Source organism: Brachyhypopomus gauderio, chromosome 5 (genome assembly GCF_052324685.1).
Source record: "Brachyhypopomus gauderio isolate BG-103 chromosome 5, BGAUD_0.2, whole genome shotgun sequence".
Lineage (NCBI taxonomy): Eukaryota > Metazoa > Chordata > Actinopteri > Gymnotiformes > Hypopomidae > Brachyhypopomus > Brachyhypopomus gauderio.
The window spans coordinates 29252449-29264678 of NC_135215.1; the positions used below are offsets into that span (position 1 = coordinate 29252449).

Sequence of the window (12230 nt, forward strand, 5' to 3'; positions counted from 1 at the left end):
TCAGACAAATGAGCAGCTCAGATCACATCATGAACTCCAGATCTCCCGTTACCTTTCCCACACCAGTCACTCCCATCACTGCTTATTTTAAAATCCTTTACGCAAACATAAGCCATGCTGTGTTTGTCTAATTAGAACGGATAATATGTTACCTCTGCCAACCATGCAAAAGAGAATCTAGGAGTAAATGCACATTGACTTCAGCCTATTTTTAGTCAGGCAGTAAGAAATAGCAGCAGGTCAATGATTACAAAAGAGTGGGAGATTTCCAGAGCCTCCCTCTGGAGCGGCCCGCCTCCCCCTGATTGTGTTCTCACACAAAGTCAGGAAGCCGGCTGCTCTGCTACTGCTACCGCAGCCACGAGCTCCCCGCTTACAGACGGCGGGATGTGCACCACATGTACTAGTAACAGCTTCATGCTGTCATGCTCGTGTGCACGAGGCTGGTGCCAGGCACTGTTTAGAGATGCCGAGTGTGGGCCCCTGCGAGCCTTAAACCTGCGTGCGGAGCCTTTCTACGGCCGCTGCTTCAACCCCTCCTCCGCCAGTGGAGTGCAGGACCTGCGGCTGTGGTACCAGAGCCCTTTCCCAGGCCCCTCCACCCAGCTGCACTAGCTTGAAGTGCCGGCCATACATCACTATGGAGCCCAGAAAACCAACCTAGATAAGCGCAGAGAGCGCTGGCCTCTGTATGTGTTCTTACATGTTTATCTATACCGCATGTAGTGTATGTTTATCCTCATATGTTTTCAGACTCATTTATAGCTCACATCGCTCGTACACCACCGCGTCATCTCCTTCTGGGGTTTCATTCCCATTTCGGGGCATTTCTGTTTAATTTGCGGAACTGGGGCTGTTTACAGTGGCCATGCCCGCGTGCGTCACAGATGTAGGGTGATAGCCTACAGAGCGAACAGCAAGTCCAGATGCACCTGAGGGCAGGGCACAGCCATAGGTCCAGGGAGAGTGTCCTGGAGAAAGGGTCCATGGAGAGGGTTCAGATAGAGGGTCCAGGGAGAGGATCCAGGGAGTGGGTTCAGATAGAGGGTCCAGGGAGAGGGTCCCCTTTTCACTAGCTTTTCTTGCTTAAAACTTCCATTGACAGTAAGAAAACTAAATGATCAAAGTTGGTTTATGGTTAGCGGGAAAGGGAAACCTTGTAATGGCAGGAAATGGAATCTTTCTGAGGGAGGCTCTAAGTTTCCTGCCCCGTATTAGCCGCCCATGAGGCTGCCACGAATGCCTTACCGTTCTGAAACTCCTTTGAGCCTTCAGGTTCATCTGGCTCCAAGGACACAGTTTTGTTTAATTCCTACAAATTATGAATGGCACATGGTACAGGCTTTTAACCTTAAGTTAATATTCCAGAATAATATAATATTATAGCCTATTTGAATTAGTATTATAAAAAATGTAACTCTGAAAATATTATATATATATATATATATATATATATATATATATATATATATATATATATATATATATATATATATATATATACACTAATTACCTAATAAATATAAATGTAAATATTAATATAAACCATATGTTGATTATGTGCATTTATAGTTAGTCTATAGTAATTTTTAAAAACATTTATTTGTCCCAACATGCTATGGAATTTTTATTTTATTTTAAAATACGTAAACAGTTTCACAAAAAAGCATCATGAGAATCATCCTGAATTCTTTAAATATTTTTATTGCTTCCGGGTCATAACTGCATATTGTAAAATTACATATGACAGCAGAATACAACCCAAACCTGGACGACAGTGCAATGAAATCAAAGTAGTCATCAGTGTGTCATGCGGACAGAGCATGACTGATTAAATATCGGCCTGGCTAACCCAACTAGTCTTGTCTGGATTGATGAACAGACAATAAAACAAAACAAACTTAAATTTGTACATGGAGCCCACCACAAAAATATTTATAAAATATTCAAGGGGGCTATTTATCACAAATTTAGACTACTGTAAATATATATTTCGCCTCATTCTTGTCACAACGCGCTTTATTGGTCCTGTTGCTTTGAGCTTTCATCTCACGCAACACCATACTTGGTGTTTCTCGTGACCCTTGGAATAAAAAGGGATGTTATAATGAAGATTTTTATGCCCAAAACGACGACTGTTAAGTCGAGTAAATCTCAAGAACATTTGTTTTCCTCTCAGACTTTGGGCCGTAGTCATGACCGGTCTACAGGTCTCCCCTAGAGACGGTGATGCGCGCGCGGAAGGGGGCCGGGCCTTCCCAGCTGAGCTCCATCTGCAGCGCGAGCGCTCCGCACTCAGCGTTTAATATGATTGATCAGCAAATGGGAGGCAGAGGAGCGAGGACCGCGCCGTAGACCTCCACCTTTAAACTCAACCTGGCTTTCCTTTTCTCTCTTGATTGAATTTAAACTCAAACGAGCTTGATGTGAGCAAAGGGGGAACAAAAATCACTTCTTTTTCCCTTCTCTCACCCTCACACTGCACCTCTCCACTACATCACCTTTAGTTTTGGCTTCATGTTGAGGTTCCTCCCTGGATACTTGGCTTAAGCACGGCTTCACCTGGGCACATCTTTTCTGAAGTCTCACCAAACGGCACCAAGATTTCTTCTGCAACTTTAACGCACATCAGGGAAAATCCACCGACAGGGAAAACAAAAAGTTTTTTTTTTCTCTCGCACAAAGAAGCGTTAAAGTACACAATGAGTCTCAAATCAGATTCTGAGCCGAACAACACTGTATCGTTAGAGGAGGAGGTAAGGGAACAAACTCTTTACTTAGTCAAGTTCAACTTTGCTTTCGCTTCGCCAGAACTTTTGTGCGAACTTTTTTTCACTTCGGCACATTAAAAGAAAAGACTATTTTCAACATACTACACGCTTTCTATTGTAAATGTAGAAGAGATGAGTGTATATTGTACTCTCGCATGGTTTTTCCTAGTTTCGTGGTTTCTACGGTGTCTAAATACCGCACATACGTGTAAGGTGTATATACATATATAGATTTTTATTTCTCTTGGAGGCGTACAGGTGTTTGAGAATTTGTGTTCGATCTTCTGTTCAATGTTATCTAAGAAGTTCTCTAAAGTTACAAACAGCTGGAGGAATGCAAGTTGAAAAGGATTTTTAGTGTTGTAGTTCGTTGATCATTAATCTTCACACCTGATGGCTCACCGTTTCATACATTAAGTCGTTAGTTTGCACAAACGTAGCCCTGAACATTTGCACTTGGCCTATTTTTCTGAGAACATTTCTCCTTTAAACTGGTTTAAAAGGCTTTGTTTTATTAGGTTTCACCGTATATATATATATATATATATAGTGTGTGTGAATTCTAGAGAGCAGAAAATACATAACGTATTTTATAATCTCGTGTTGCCTCTCCTAATGTTGAAATTTAGTTAGAATAAGCTTCAGGCATTCAAACGCTGTTCAAAGTTTTGGCTCCTATTGTGTAATTATCCTGTCTAGTAAGAATAAGACTGCCTATAGTCCTATGAAACACTTGCATGGACTTAAAATCTGCTAATATGATAAACCTGTTTGCACAGGCGCATCTTTAAGAGTGACGTCTACATATTGTCGACACGGCGATCTGAAATGAACGTCTCCAGTCTTAATTGAGGTGTTGTCCAGCCCCGCTGTCGCCTCTGACCTCTGGACTTCTTCCAGTGTGAGATTTGAAAGGATTTCCTGGCTCATGTCTCTTCTGTTTAGTTTTCAATTAATGTGTAGCAGTCCTGAACCCACAGGTCTTTCCATGATTCCAGTCAATTTATTGAAATGGATGGATCAAAGCATCCTACAGACTTTTGAGATATTAAAGATGCTAAATTTATGCATTGTAGATCTGAAAGAGACTAAGACTTTGTGTAAAGTTTGTATCCCCGGTCATCACAGCCATGCTGCACATCCTCTAAAGATTAGATGAACGAAGCCTTGTTGTGCAGTATCTTTGTTTCCTAAAGTTCAGGTGCATTTGTTGGTTGGTTGTCAACATATTTGCTGTACGAACAGGATCATCAGTTTTTGCGAGCATCAGGGAGGTGTTTATTGGGGAAGCATCTCGTGTGGCATGTTGAGAGGGCTGTTTGGAGGGTTGTGGTATTAGGTCAGTGCGTTAGGTTCCCAGTGTTCAGAGGGCCTGTTGTGTAGGAGGTGCCAGGACACACAGAGAAGGAGACTCCCTCTCCTCCTCAGCGCACGACCTTGTCTTGAAAGAGATTGAGTGTTTCAATTCAACCAATATGTTGTTTTCGGCTTTCAGGCTCTTCTGACGCAGGACCTCCGACGAGCCAATGGATTTTCATTGAATTTTGTCCTGGGTTTTCTTAAATTCTCAGACAAATTTGAGTCCCGCTGATTTGGGTTTACAGTGGCAGACGGCTGGGTCCGTCCGCCATGGGCAGGGCAGAGGTTCCGACGGTCGAGCGTGTGCAGCAGGTGCTGACGGGGCCGCAGGTTCCCATCCAGGGTGGGGGAGACTTTTTTAGTTGCCGTGGCGATTGCTTGGCCCTCCGCGGCATGTCTGCACTCTTTGAAATGCAGGAAATGACTCATTTCCAGTGGACCCTGTACTGGTGGAAGTGACGTTAAGAAATATGAAACCTGGGCTGAGATGCCTTTTTAATTGCAAGGGGGGGTAGTTCACTACTGAAGAATGCTCAAATTTGGATGTAGATGTGTAGCCTTGCACCACGTTTTGACCTCCTCACTGTAAATCTCCAGCCCGGGATGCGTACCGTATAGTGTGTCTGGACAGTAGGAACGATGTGCATTCGATTCTCATTCGGTCTGGGTTGCTATTTGTGTCTGTAAATTGAGACTAGCCGCTGGAACATTTGACACTTATCAGCAGTGTTTTGTGGCTATCCCTGAAGTCACTAAACACGAGACCACAGTTCATTTCTGTTCTGCACATTTCATCTCAAAAGCTTATAAATCAAGTTTAGCCACCGGTAGATTTTCAAGTAACTAATTATTTAGTTTTTTTTCCCCTTGTCCATTCTGATCACCTTCGCTCTGTGTCCACTGCTGCCATCTGCTTCATCTGATTCATTTGCGCGGTACAATTAGGACGTCTGTCTTCAGCTGCATCAGTCGGGTTCTTTCATTCCCCAACGCCGGATTCTTGCATCCACAAACACCTTCCACGCTCAGTCTGTTCCCTCCCGCTCGGTAGTAATGTACACACACTTGATGGCTTCACTTCACTAACAGTTTCACATGGTTTTGTGTACAGTTGAACTTTAAGTACTGAACAAAACTTGCAGGAAGTGGAATTTGACACAGTAGGAAGGGAAAAGTTGCACACGAGCAACACTGAAGGTAGTTTACAATTTGATTTGTACACTAATTTATTTCTTTTCAGTTACTGTTCCACAAAATGCACAAATTCACAGTAGGAGTCCATGTCACACGGGACACTGCACCTCTCCAATCTGCTAACCCCGTAGTTTTTAGTTTTGTAATTGTAGTGTGAATGTTGCCTGTGGTCTGTAGTTGCTAAGGCGTTTTTGTTTTCTAGGTACGAACACTTTTTGTCAGTGGTCTGCCAGTAGACATTAAGCCCAGAGAGCTTTACCTGCTGTTCAGGCCTTTCAAGGTATGCAGACCAACAGAGGGTTCCAATAACTAACACACACACACACACACACACACACACACACACACTCAGTGGTTTACAATACCAGTGTTTTGTGAAGTTGTTAGTAAAGGACATGTAATTGTGTGGGTTTTTTTTTTTTTTATTATTATTATTATTTTTTTTCTTCACTACAGGGATATGAAGGTTCCCTCATAAAACTAACTTCAAAACAGGTAATTATGAACTTTTAATCATGTTAAAATCATGTCATGTTTTTCCAACATATGCCAAACATTGAATATTTTGAAATCTCTGTGTATAGTGGTTTTAAATGCAAGAAAGTCCCACATTAACACACTTTGTCTCTCTCAGCCTGTTGGCTTTGTTACCTTTGACAGCAGGTCTGGAGCTGAGGCCGCAAAAAACGCATTAAATGTAAGTAATCCTCCTCCTGCCTGAGAGGAAATGTGTGTGCTCCAGTACACAGCTGTAAATGCCCGAGATATTGACTAGACCTCTCTGCCCAGGGCACCACAGCTCAAGTCTGACTCCATCTTGCTTATCTTGTGCCTAAATAAGTTTGACTCTCACTCAGCCCCTAAAAGTGGAAAGTTCCATGATGTCACAGGCTGTTTAGTTTTGAAAAGTCCTTCATCCTGTCAAAATACAACGGAAGCAAGATGGGTCTGCTAACAGCGGCCCACATCAGGTTCAGTGTGTTATACTGACCAGCCTTGATCTATGGTCCCGCACCCCTGATCTTGCTGCTTGCTAGAATGAGGCGAATGCTAATCCTAAAATGACTCTTACCAAGTATCCGCAGAACCCCTTAGCCTCCTTAAATGCATCATGTCTTTTAGGGTATTCGATTTGACCCAGAAAACCCCCAAACGCTGCGCCTGGAGTTTGCTAAGGCCAACACAAAGATGGCAAAGAGCAAGCTGATGGCCACGCCCAACCCCTCCAGCCTGCACCCCGCCCTCGGGGCTCACTTCATCGCACGGGACCCCTGTGAGTGTGCAGCACCAGCCACAGAACACGCATGCACGCTCACACGCACGTGCACTGCCTCCCTGACATGTTTGAGGTTCAGAGAAGTTTCTTTTTATTTCCAGTCACGTCTCCTATTGACAATTTGATGGTCGTAATAGGTCAGTATTTGTAGAAACACTACACTGAATTTGGCAGTGTCAATTTTCCCCTTTCAGAGAGCATTTTTTTCCCCATGTAATTAACAAGGTAGCAGTGCTGAAGGAAAAAAATAATTTTAGTATTCAAATGATGAGGGATATGAGCAGATTTCTGGAAGCTTCTGACTGACACTGAGCTTTGGTCCTAAAGTTCTGTTCATTTGCTGCTTTGAGCTTAAAATTGACCTAAAGAGACATCTGTTAGTATGGAAGTGGAGTATGAAGACCATGTCTCTTGCTGTTCGACCTCTGTGCCATCTGTCGTGTGTGTGTGTGTGTGTGTGTGCGCACACGCGTACGCAGACGATCTGACCGGCGCAGCGCTGATACCAGCTTCCCCAGAGGCATGGGCCCCTTACCCCCTCTACACCACTGAGCTGACCCCTGGTCTGCCCCACACCGCCTTCACGTACCCTGCAGCCGCAGCTGCGGCAGCCGCCCTGCACGCCCAGGTGAGGGAGCAGCCTGTGTGTTCTCCACCGCGCGCGCACACACACACACAAACTGCGCTGGACGCCTCAGCCCTGTAGTGACTCGCATGTGTTCTGCTACAGTATGTTTTAACAGTATACGGTATATATATATATAACAGTATATGTCAAACACTTCGAGTGTTACCTGCTCAAGCAGACCAGTGGAGTTGTGGTTGCTATGTTGTCGTACTTTCAGACGTGTGGGGTGTGCGGCAGTGTCCCAACCTGCTTTCCCAATGTCTCTGGAAGCATTCCTCCGTTTGCCAGCGTTGCTAAGCGTCTCACGACTGAAAATCTTTTTTTAATTGCACCTCTGCTTGGATTATGCATTGGTGGCTGGGTGAATCTGTGGCCGCTGAAAGCCAGTTAAACTTTAGCTAGCATGACGGTGTTTGGATTTTTACAAGGCACTAAAGCTGTGCAGGTGAAGGATATGACACCTGGTCCATGTACATTTTAAACTTTAGTTGCATATATTACTTTTATATTCTAGTATAATTCTAGTATAGGCTTGTGTAAACTGTAAGATTAAAATGTATGTACACTTAAATTTATTATTGGTTTTCCCCCACCCCCAAGTAAAAGCATGTGCCTTAATGCCATAATTGAACTATGTGTAATTTGCAAAATGTAAAAGCAATTTAGTCCCCCCCAAAACACACACAGCAGATTTTCTGCCATCTTATGCTTCTGTCAAATGTTTTAATCTGACATGGGCCATTGTTGCTGTCAGTTAGCGTCTTTAATATTTAATGCTGACCACTTCCACATTTAATTGAATGTGACTGGTCTGGAGGAGCCTATCTGGACCGTGAGAGTTTATTGATTGAGCAGCTGAGCCGTGCCTTGTGTTGTCATGACGATGACCGAGGTCACAGATGAAAGCGACAAAGCTTTTACCTGTGAACCTCTTTGCTCACATGCGTCAAGAGCTTTTACTCTTTTCAGCTTAATCTCACCTCTTAATCTCGAGACTGACTGGCCATTGGTTCTAATGTTGGAGGCTCGTCTGCTCCAACACCCCTGTCGCCGTCCTCTGGCCTATTCGGGGAATCTGTTTCCACTCTAGGGCACGTGTGACTCTAATGGTGCTTTCAGGCCACTTCTGCAGTGCTGCAGAGGGGCCTCGGAGTGACTTGTGGAGTTCAGGGGCAGGAGTGCTCGGTGAAAGGCCATGACCTCCAGAGTGGACAGATGCACTTCACTGGGCTGGGGGGTTAGAGTCCACACACACACACACACACACACACGCGCGCGCACCCACAGCAAGCTTCCAACCAAGCGAATGTATAATAAATGAACTATACCTTAAGAACTGCATAGCTGTAGTGATGAGTCCAAACGTTACAAAATTGAGTGCCAGAGAGATTTTAAATGAAGGTATATTTTCCACAGTCTACAACTTTGTTTGAAGCTTACAAATGCCATTATAAACATTTAAAGACCTGTGTTGCGTAGTGATGTGTTTAAAAGCTCATGTAATCCTGAAGTTATACTTTTACATTCATGGCATTTAGAATATGCTTCTATCCAGAACATCTTGCAGATGTTGTATGCCTGGCTTCCCCTAAAGTTTACTGACGCAAGCAGCTCTCGGCTACAGTTGATCCTCCTCGTAGTCTACATACTTCTATAGCCAAGCTGTAACTGGAAGGGTTGTAGCTGAATGGCGCTGTAGTTGTCCCGTTGCTGAAGCCCTTTGGCTGGAGGTGATTGGTGCGTTTCCAGTAGTTGGTGGAGCTCTGGAAGGTTTGTAGGGCTACGGCTGGGCTGCCATGTTGGGCTCAAGGCTCCGTCCTTGCCTGCCTGGAGATCCAGTCTCCAGGGTTCAGTCTCGACGTCGGAGCAACACGAGTGCCCCGTGCTCCACTTTGACTTCACGCGGTGGCGTGGACACGTGTGCGTTTGACCTTTTTATTGTATGCGCCGGTCTGTTTCTATGGCACTAATCTGCTCCTTCGCCCTTTCAGATGCGCTGGTACCCCTCACCATCTGACACCTCGCAGCCCGGATGGAAATCTCGCCAGTTCTGTTAAGTATTTAGTGAGTATCTGTAAATGTGCTGAGCTGGGGTGAGGGTTCGGGGAGGGGGGGCTTCTGGCAGGCTGCCTCTTCATTTCCCCTCCGTGTTGACATGAGCCACCTTCTCTCCACAGATGCCGCTCAGTAGCTGAAGGCTTTGTGCCCCCCCCCCCCCCCCAATACGGAGCAAGGCGCACTGGGCTCAGCATTTAATCGTGTCAGGTCTATTTAACAAAAAGCATAACGGTCTTTACTTTTCTGGAGGAAACTGTTCTCTTATGGACTCTAAGGATGGGGCAAGACAGTAATGGTTATCTGCAGCTGGAGCCTTACAGGCTAATGGTACAGTGTCTGCATTTTCAAACCCGCCCATGTGATGAGCCAATCACAACATTTTATAGCTGCTCTCTATTGGTTGTGTGTGTGTTTTTGGGGAGGGGACAATCATTATGCATGTTGAAGTATAGTGTATATGGCATGAGAAACAAAAAATTGAATACAACGTTGTTGGGTTCTTTCTGCTTGTGTTGCCTCTGTGGAGCCCTGCAGCTGAGTCTGGGTGCTAGGCTTGCTTCCCTGGTGATCCTCAGCCTGGCTTACTATTTACATGTATGATGCTTTCGCAAAGTAGAGGCTGTGCTCTTGATCCCCTCGAGTCTCGTTGGTTTTCTTGTTTTAGAATGAATCCTCATGCACTGGGTTTTTCTCTCCTTTCTGACGTTGACTGTAAACTCGTCTGTCCTGGGCGAGTCCTTCTGAGGCCCTGCTCCAGACCTCCAATGCATTGCCCTTGAGTGTCTCCATCTGCCAAAATACTGGTATCTGTGTTTTGTTTAGAGTATATTTGAACAAAAAAATAAGTACAAGTATTTTTGTACATTTGTGTAATAATAATGGATATTTATGCTTTTTTGTGCAATTAAATAAGTATATCTGTAAGATGTTAAGTCTTCCCTTGTTATGGTATTATTTTGAGGGATGTTCATTCTGTATCTTGTTTGAAGTGTAAAAAAAGTGCAATTTTTTTTTTTTTTCTTCCATTTAGCTTGGTGTTATGAACTACCCAGACAGTGGCAGGACTGATTAGTTTAAGTAGACTGCTAACATGAGATTGCTGTAAAAATAATGATTTAATAAAAACACTGGAAACTTTTTTCCAGAATGTGAAACTGGATAATAAACAGATTGATCTAAGTAAGTCTTGCTGGATTTCTTTAAAAAGCAAACCCGAGATGCTGTACTTTCCTCAAACTGAGCTGCATCAGTAGATTGATCATCTGTAGGTATTGTCCAATCACGTGTATCTAACTCCTGGCTTGAGAGGCCTTTATCTGGGCTACAGCAGTCATCTTCAGGTCTTGGGGTCTCTATCCTTCCTTTAAAGGCCTCCTTTAATTTCCTTCCTTTAATTTCTTAGACTGGACCTCAGTATCTATGTGCAGTTATCATAAGGTTCATAAGTGGTGCTTTAACCCAGTTTCCAATGCTTTACGGTCGAAAGGTTGTCAATCTACCTACGTGTGCTGCATAGTTTGGGACGTACATCTTGTGGGATTCATGCTGGGAACCTGTTATCAGTAGCCCAAATGTTCAGGGTAGGAATGTTTTAGAGGATTGATGGCATTGCAGGGGGGATCCCTCTACCTCAACCCAGCTGGCTGGAGTACACTGTCTGAGCAGACTCTTAACAGGTAGTGCATTCTCTTGCACAATGTAATGTCTGCTTTTAAAGGTTTGATTTAGAACCATCACTCCTGTTGGTCTTAGTGTCTGTCTTGTGTAATTTACTGGTGTGAAGCAGGACAGACAGCAACTCCGTCTCTCTGTTCAACGCGTCAGATAGCTGTGAGCGGCCGGCACTGCGCAGAAACATGGTGCCTGTTCTCTGCCTCCCTTCTCTGAGGAATTTCCTGATTCCAAACAAAGATCACCGATTCTCCCACTCATTCAAATGTTATTGCATGTATGTGAGCATGTGTGGGCGGAGAGAGACTGGAAAGAATACAGAAACAAAGTGATTGACCCCAACATTAGTGAACAGTGATCTAATTTTTTTTTTTTTTTTTTTTTTTTTTTTTTTTGCGTGAGAAGTAGATTTACTGCAGTACCACTTGGTCACCAGCAGTGGGACTACAGCGACAATGACTAGTCCCGCTCAATTACTGTCCCGATAATTACTGAGCAGCTCCCAGCGAGACAAAGAAGCCGCTGTAGAAGAGTCCGTCGAGTGATCATACCGAGTATTTGGTCTGAAAAGGGGAGTTGGGCTGCTGAAGGTTTGAATAGAGCAGTTGGGTGATTTAGGATGTAGGAGGACAAACTGTCATGCTTGATTAATTTAAAATGACCATTACTCGAAATATCCCACCCTTCAAAAACAAAACAAACACAAAAACATGGAGAGGGAGTTTTGTCTGTATTCAGAGCCAGACTGAGTCAGACTTTGGCAACATCTGAAAGCATATTTGTGCAACACTGTGTATTATAGCTCTGATAAGAACAGCAATAACATATTTAAAGTGCTCTTGACCCTGAAAAGACAGCTTAGCTAGAAATGGATGGAACATGTTGTAAACAGTACTCATTCTCCCAGTGTTCACGAAGTCTTACCCTTAGTCATGAACCTACAGCTTGCAGCCATGTAAATGTGTACGTACACTCACCGGCCACTTTATTTGGTACACCTGTCCAACCGCTTATTAACATAAATATTAAATCAGCCAATCACATGGCAGCAACTCAATGCGTTTACTTTAGGCATGTAGACATGGCCAAGACGATCTGCTGCAGTTCAAACCGAGCCTCAGAATGGGGAAGAAAGGTGATTTAAGTGACTTTGAACGTGGTATGATTGTTGGAGCCAGACGGGCTGGTCTGAATATTTCAGAAACTGCTGATCTATGGGATTTTCACGCTCAACCATCTCTAGGGTTTTCTATGGAAGCCTATGGAAGCCCAT

The 12230-nt window shown here is 44.0% G+C and overlaps 1 protein-coding gene across 2 annotated transcripts; it reads left to right on the forward strand.

Moving 5' to 3' along the window:
- The first annotated feature begins 2269 nt into the window (after positions 1-2269).
- rbpms2a (RNA binding protein, mRNA processing factor 2a) lies at positions 2270-10465 on the forward strand. 2 transcript variants are annotated; one of them, XM_077006936.1, is made up of 8 exons: positions 2270-2426; positions 5527-5604; positions 5781-5819; positions 5959-6021; positions 6447-6597; positions 7080-7228; positions 9220-9292; positions 9406-10465. In XM_077006936.1, exons 5-7 carry the CDS (start codon positions 6513-6515, stop codon positions 9283-9285), a joined length of 300 nt encoding a protein of 99 aa, XP_076863051.1. In that variant the 5' UTR covers positions 2270-2426; positions 5527-5604; positions 5781-5819; positions 5959-6021; positions 6447-6512; the 3' UTR covers positions 9286-9292; positions 9406-10465. The 2 variants fall into 2 exon arrangements, with proteins under 2 accessions (XP_076863051.1, XP_076863050.1); XM_077006935.1 differs by having other exon boundaries at positions 2275-2756.
- Positions 10466-12230: the final 1765 nt, after the last annotated feature.

Coding starts and splice junctions, on each gene's coding strand:
- rbpms2a (XM_077006935.1), top strand. CDS start 2,703: ATGAGTCTCAAATCAGATTCTGAGCCGAACAACACTGTATCGTTAGAG. Junction 5,605..5,780: donor TGCTGTTCAGGCCTTTCAAG/GTATGCAGACCA, acceptor TCTTCACTACAG/GGATATGAAGGTTCCCTCAT. Junction 7,229..9,219: donor CAGCCGCCCTGCACGCCCAG/GTGAGGGAGCAG, acceptor TCGCCCTTTCAG/ATGCGCTGGTACCCCTCACC.